General features: G+C 47.1%; 1 protein-coding gene across 1 annotated transcript in view; it reads right to left on the reverse strand.

Annotated features, from left to right (window-relative positions):
- Positions 1-343: 343 nt before the first annotated feature.
- Positions 344-6,939, reverse strand: part of Atf3 (activating transcription factor 3) — a 13,991-nt gene continuing 7,395 nt past the window's right edge. The window contains exons 3-4 of the mRNA XM_021166899.1: positions 2,390-2,497; positions 344-1,716 (exon numbers count right to left, since the gene is read on the reverse strand). Of these exons, the coding sequence (XP_021022558.1) occupies positions 1,519-1,716; positions 2,390-2,497 (306 nt within the window). The 3' untranslated portion in view covers positions 344-1,518. The remainder of the gene's footprint in view (positions 1,717-2,389; positions 2,498-6,939) is intronic.

Below are 6,939 nucleotides of genomic sequence, written 5' to 3' on the forward strand. Positions count from 1 at the left end.
AGCACTTGGTGCTCTCAGAGAAGATCCGGGTTCCATTCCCAGCAACTATGTGGTGGCTTGCAACCCCCTGAAACTCCAGTTCCAGGGGACCCAATGCCCCCTCTTCTGGCCCCCTCTCAGGCACTGCATGCATGTGGCACACAGACATACATGCAGATAAAGCACCCATACACATAAAATATACATTTTAAAAAAGCCAACTGCACTACTTAGTGGTCTCCCCACGAACCAAGGATGCCACCCAGCCCCAAACCCTCAGTGCTGACCGAGCACCCTGTGACAGAGAGAGAGAGATGTCGTGTCACTATCTCAACACTTAGCAGAAACCAGTGCCACACTAACGTTTACCAGGTCTTGTTCCGATATTTATTATGTTGACAGGCTAGGAATACTGGGATAAATAAGTAATATTTTCTCTTACAGAAAACTGTAATGATACTATTGAGTGGGGTTAAACACTGAGGATTCCACAGAAACATCAGGATTTTAACAGTAGCCAGAGTCCTGGTGGCCAGAGGTAGATCTCCCAGCTGAAATGCTCTGGACCACATCTCAAAATAGCTACAAGACAAAAGCGCCATTAACATCCCACAAAGCAGATGCCTGGCCCTGCACCTGGCTTCCAACCCTGGTCTCCACAGGCTGTGGCTGTGGTTATCTTTGGCTCTTCCTGCCCTGTCACTGAGTATGGAGTCCTACACCCTTTGAAAGTTGAACTTTGTGCCTTCATTTTGTGACGTTGTAACAGTTTGTAGCCAAGGACAAAGCTGCTGTGCCCAGGGTTCTTCCTCTGCAGTGGGTACAGGGAAAGGTGTCGTCCACAAAGTTGCACAGCTGGTCATCAGCCAGTTTCACTCCCCTGGCGCCAGCAAGTTCATGTGGCCACACAAATGCTTTTGAGGGGCACTGTCCACCATGGCAGATTCCCCAGACTCTCAGAAATCAGATCTGATGAAACTCCCGGAAAAATCATGCCAATGTTGTGCAAGACAAACATCTAAATAGCACAACACCAGGCTCTGAAACGGATACCCTATGCACAGTCATTCTGGGACAGAACAGCATATTTTTCTAGAAAGCATACCCTGGCCATTGGACAGCCTCAATAATGAATGTTCTCGTTCCATATTCCTTTGGAAGGACGTTGTCAGCCGCAGTGGAGGATGTGGTCCCACCCCACCTATCAAGGTAGACACTTCTGCCTGAATCCCATTAGTGGGATCCTGCTTTGCATAGGACCCCAGCCTGGGACCAGCTAGGTCATCTGAGACTGGCCGAGATGGTAAGGCCTAAATCCTGGAATTGGTGAGACAAAGGATGCTCCTGCCTGCTCCACGGTTCACTCGGGGGCAGAGTGGGACAATGCAGTAGGTCACCACAGGCCCTCCTGCCCCAACGGCTCTTGGCTGCTGGGATTCTAGAAGTGCGCAGGAAGCCAGTTTTCCAATGGCTTCAGGGTTTGGGGTGGAAAAGGAGGATTCAGTAAGGACTCCCCAATTGCCTCCATGCCACCTCTGCTTAGCTCTGCAATGTTCCTTCTTTTATCTGTTGGATAAAGAGGTTCCTCTCATCTTCCGGTGTCCGTCCATTCTGAGCCCGGACGATACAGGTGGGCCGGTGCAGGTTGAGCATGTATATCAAATGCTGTTTCTCGTTTTTCAGCTCCTCGATCTGGGCCTTCAGCTCAGCATTCACACTCTCCAGTTTCTCTGACTCCTGAGGGACAATCAAGAGAGGACAATCAACGGAGGGAACCAAGGAGCAGGGAGGTGGGGGACCACCTGGGAACCTTCGGGCTCCTCAAACTGAGAGAGACCTGCTAGAGGAACCATCGTACCACAAAGACGGGATGATCAAGCTAGGTGGAAGGTGGTATGAACCCTGTAGAGGCCTCGGAAGTTGGGACACATGGAAAAGAAAGCCGAGAGCCAAAGGCAATAGCAGGGTTTTATAGTTTTGTTGTATTTGGTAAAACCGGTGAGTAAAGTCTCTTTAACTATGTTGGTGTGACTCGAAAGTCTCGAAACTGCTGGGGATTTGTGGACTAGTCTGTGTCACAGCATGCATGAGGAGGTCAGAGGTCACTTTTAGAAATCAGTTCTTTCCTTCCACAGTGGGTTCTGGGTATCAAACTAGGGTGCCAGGTTTCATGCACCTTGCCAGCTTGCTGGCCCTGGATATATGAATACACATATGTATGTATGTATGTTTGTATGTTTGTATGTATGTATATAAATATGTACACGTGTGTGTGTGTAGATACATACATCTCTAGAGCCTCTTCTGCCATGCTAATAGCTTTGCTCCATCCTCTGCCTACAGCTGGCATTTCTGCCCCACCCACAAGGCTTTCCATCCCCTAGGAGAGGCTGGACCAGGCAGGACTCACTTTCTGCAGGCACTCTGTCTTCTCCTTTTTTTTGTTTCTACACTTGGCAGCAGCAATTTTATTTCTTTCCCGCCGCCTCCTTTTCCTCTCATCTTCTTCAGGGGCCACCTATAAAATCCAAAAGGCACACATTTAAGCCACCATGAACCCAAATATCAAGGCTGTGGGGGTTTGCTTGTTTTTAATCCCTTATGTGTACATTTGCATATCTATATTTGTCTGTGTGTATGTCTGCCACGTGCATTCGCAGTGATCTCAGAAACCAGAGGAGAGTGTTGGATCTTCAGGAGCTGGAGTTATAGGCTGCTGTGAGCCACCTACTGCACGTGTTGGGAACTCCAGTCCTCGGGAAGAGCAGCAAGTGTTCTTAACCACCAAGTCATCTCCAGCCTCATGACTTAGGTTTCTGTATGAATCCCTTTCACACACATGTGCATGCAAACACTTGACAATGAATAACAAAATCTAAAGCCTGTTCAGTACAATAGAATTATACTGGAAATTAGTAAGCTAAAAGCTGCTTTAAAAACCTAGAACCTGGGGCTGGAGAGATGGCTCAGTGGCTAAGAGCACCGACTGCCCTTTCAGAGGTCCTGAGTTCAATTCCCAGCAACTACATTGTGGCTCACAACCATCTGTAATGAAATCTGATGCACTCTTCTGTCTGGTGTGTCTAAAGACAGCTGCAGTATCTCATATAAATAAATCTTTTTTTTTAAAACCCTAAAACCCACCTTAAAAATGCATTTGGATTTTGGAATAAGAATTTGAATTTTAAATTGATAACCACTGATGCTAATTATAATCAATACACACACAACACACACACACACACACACACACACACACACAAGACTTTGTAAGTTGTCCTTCCCTCTGGAGTCAGGAATGACCAGACTGTCCCGTAGCCACATTCTCCTGAGAGCAGTGCTGTTTGGGGAGGTTGTAGAACCTTTGGGGTAGGAGACATGGCTGGCAGGGGTGGATTGTTGAACAAGGGAAGGGAACTGTTGAACTCTGAACCTACTTTTATCTGAGCTTTGCTTCTTGAGCTAGAAAGATGTGCACAGGCTCTCACCAACGAGCACAAGCCCTCACCACTGAGCACAAGCTCTTACCACAGTGCACAAGCCCTCACAACAATGCACAAGCTCTCACCACTGTGTACAAGCTCTTGCCACCATGCACAAGCTCTCACAATTGGGCACAAGTTTTCACCACTGGGCACGGAGCTTCCCTGGCTACCTGTCTTCCCTGCACAACGGACTGTATCCCCTCAACTGTGTGAGCCAAATCAAGCTTCTTCCCGTGGCTTCTGTCAACCATGTGACCGCAGTTCAAGAAAAACAACCAACATTTATTTCTGTCTTTACCAAGAGCATCCTGGTACGTCCTTTCCATGAGGTCAGTGAGCTCCTGGAGGAGGGACTTGAGACCATTGGTGGTAGCAAATGGTATGAATGAGCCCGTAGCCGGATGCTATTGATGGGTAGAGTCCTGAACCACCTGCTGATTCAGCCAACAAATCATACTGATTCCCTGCGCCTCCTCCTGAGTCAGAACTGGGGTGCTCAGAGGACTGAGCCACGTCCAGCTTTGGTGGCTATGGTCCTCCGTGGATGTTCATCCTGACCCTGACGGTCTATGGACTGACGAGCAGTGAGCACATCAGCCATGGACTCTGTAAAGCACATCTGGGATGAACTCTCCCTGTGGGATGCTCAGTGCAGACCCTGCCAGCTTTGGGATGCCATGACTGGCCCACTCCTGACCTTTCCCCATTCTTTTGAATCAGAAGACATGGTGGACTGAGATGGAAGTATTTTCAACCTACAGAGGCAAAGCCCAAGGAATCTAACCCCAAATTTCTATCCTTCATGCCTCAAGGCCACCATCCCAGGAAATACAAAAATCATACACACACACACAGATACACACAGATAGACAGACACACACATACATGCATACATACATATAGACACAGACACAGACACAGACACAGACAGACAGACAGACACACACACACACACAGACACACACAGACACAGACACGGACACAGCTCAGTGGTTAAGAGAATTTGCTGCTCTTGTGGAGAACTTGGGTTTGGTTTCCAGCACCTACATGGTGGTTCTCAAGTGTAACTCTAGTTCCAGGGAATCCAAAACCTTCTTCTGACCTCTGTGGGCAGCAGGCATGCACACAATGCACATACATCCACGCAGACAAAACACTCACATACATAAAATAAAAAAAAATTAATGCAAAGAGAAAATCATGAAAATCAAAGAACAAGTAAAAAAAGAATTACACTGGTAATGTGGGAAATTGAGATTGTGTCTACTTTTAAAGTTATTTGGATTTTGAAATAAGGTTTTGATATTTAAATTGGCCTTTGTGAGCCAGATGGTGGTGGCGCATGCCTTTTATCCCAGCACTTGGGAGGCAGAGACAGGCAGATCTATAAGTTTAAGGCCAGTTTGGTCTACAGGGTAACTTCCGGGACAGCCAAAGCTACATAGAGAAACCCTGTCTTGAAAACCAAAACCAACCAAATAAAACACTGATCCCTGTAATTCAAAACTGGACAAAGAATATTTCATAAATACATCCTTTCCCCTAGAGTCAGGAATAGCCTGGGAGCACCACCCACCCACTCTTCTCCCTCTAGAGACCCCCAACTGCCCTTGCCAGTCCACCCACCTGTCTAGCCTCCCTTCCCCGTCTTTCCCTACTACTGTGTCTTATTTCAAACTATTTCATTAGAAGAAAAAAAATATCTCCCAGAATGTTCCAGGCTCTAACTCTCCAGTATTGGACTTGATAGCCATGACTGTTTTGTGGTACCCTCTCTGACCTCCTCTGAGCTAGCCTGAAGCACAGTTAATGCCCCTAACGGCGTCCATAGCAACAGCATCATAAATAGTTCATTCCCATCTACTAAATGCTATGATTCAGGTTCCCCTCAGACTTCCACAAATGTCAGTCCTATTGACCAATCTCTTTTTATCCCCAATGTAATGCAATGTCTTATACTCCGCCACCGACCTACAACCCCAGACCTCAAGCTCCTTTTTTTTTTTTTTTTTTTTTTTTTTTTTTTTTTTTTTTTTTTTTGGTTTTGAGACAGGGTTTCTCTGTGTAGCCCTGGCTGTCCTGGAACTCACTCTGTAGACTAGGCTGACCTCGAACTAAGAAATCCGCCTGCCTCTGCCTCCCGAGTGCTGGGATTAAAGGCGTGCGCCACCACGCCCGGCCTCTCAAGCTCCTTTTAAACTCACATCTTTTGAGCCAGTTTCACTCCTTACTCCACAGTTGCTATCATACCCATTAAGTAAACTTAAAATAACCCTAATTAAGAAAGCCTAGCAAAGTTACAAGCATTCACCTCTGATGCTCTTGAGACAACATAGCTACCAGCAACCACAGCTCAGTAACCATGTCTGTCACTCCAGGCGTCTTATGCAAAGGTTTCTCAGCACATGTGAGGTTCACATGTGTGTGAACATGTGTGAGCACAGAGCAAACACATGGTGTACCACATCTGTGAGCATTGTTATCAGGAAGGGTAGGGCTAACCCTTGGTCCCTGGATCCATCGAGTGATGAAAATCGCCACCATATTCTTTGCTTCTTTAGAAAGCCTCTGCACAGACTGTGGCCTCACCAAACTCACAGCTTCAAGCACCATCCACAGTCAGATACTTCCCAACCCTGGATCTCTGGCCCAGGACTCCCAGCTCACATCTGTGCCTGTCTATTTGACATCTTCCAAGGACACAAATTCTGTTCTTGTCCCACCTGGCCTTCTACAGTCCCTGCAGCAAATGGATACTCTCATCTTTCCAAAAACCATAGCCATACCTAAGACAGCTGGCCTAGGTCCAGAAGCCAGCCACTTTTCAGCACTATATCCCAGACCTTCCTCCGTGTAAGTGCAGGGTCTCATAGTTTCATTTCTGAGCATACTTCTCTGGCTTACTCATCCAGTGGCCTACCCAATACGGTGTCCAGGGCATCACATAAATGTATCAGACCAGGGAACCACATAAATGTATCAGACCAGGGAACCACATAAATGTATCAGACCAGGGAACCACATAAATGTATCAGACCAGCTCCTTCTCTGTCCAAAAGCCTCCCAGTGGTTTCCCTTCTACTCTTGACACAGCAGCTTCTGTGTGACATGCCCAGTTCACTCCCAGCCCACAGTCTCCCCCTAATGAGAGAACCCTCCCCACACAACTCCCTCTCCTCAAGTCTTAGCTAGTAGGCCATGACCAGGCAAGCTTTCCACAGTCTCCTAATCTAAAATGAAAATTTCACCTCTAGCTAATCTCTGAACCCATTTCTTTTCTTAAAATATAATAATAAAGTTTATTTGTATGTGCATAAGCCTCTGCATTTGTGCAGTTGCCTGCTTCTGTGCACACGAGCCTTTGCCTGTGTGTGCCTGCATTTGTGCAGTTGCCTGCTTCTGTGCACACGAGCCTTTGCCTGTGTGTGCCTGCGTTTGTGCAGTTGCCTGCTTCTGTGCACACGAGCCTTTGCCT

Source organism: Mus caroli, chromosome 1 (genome assembly GCF_900094665.2).
Source record: "Mus caroli chromosome 1, CAROLI_EIJ_v1.1, whole genome shotgun sequence".
Taxonomy (NCBI): Eukaryota; Metazoa; Chordata; class Mammalia; order Rodentia; family Muridae; genus Mus; species Mus caroli.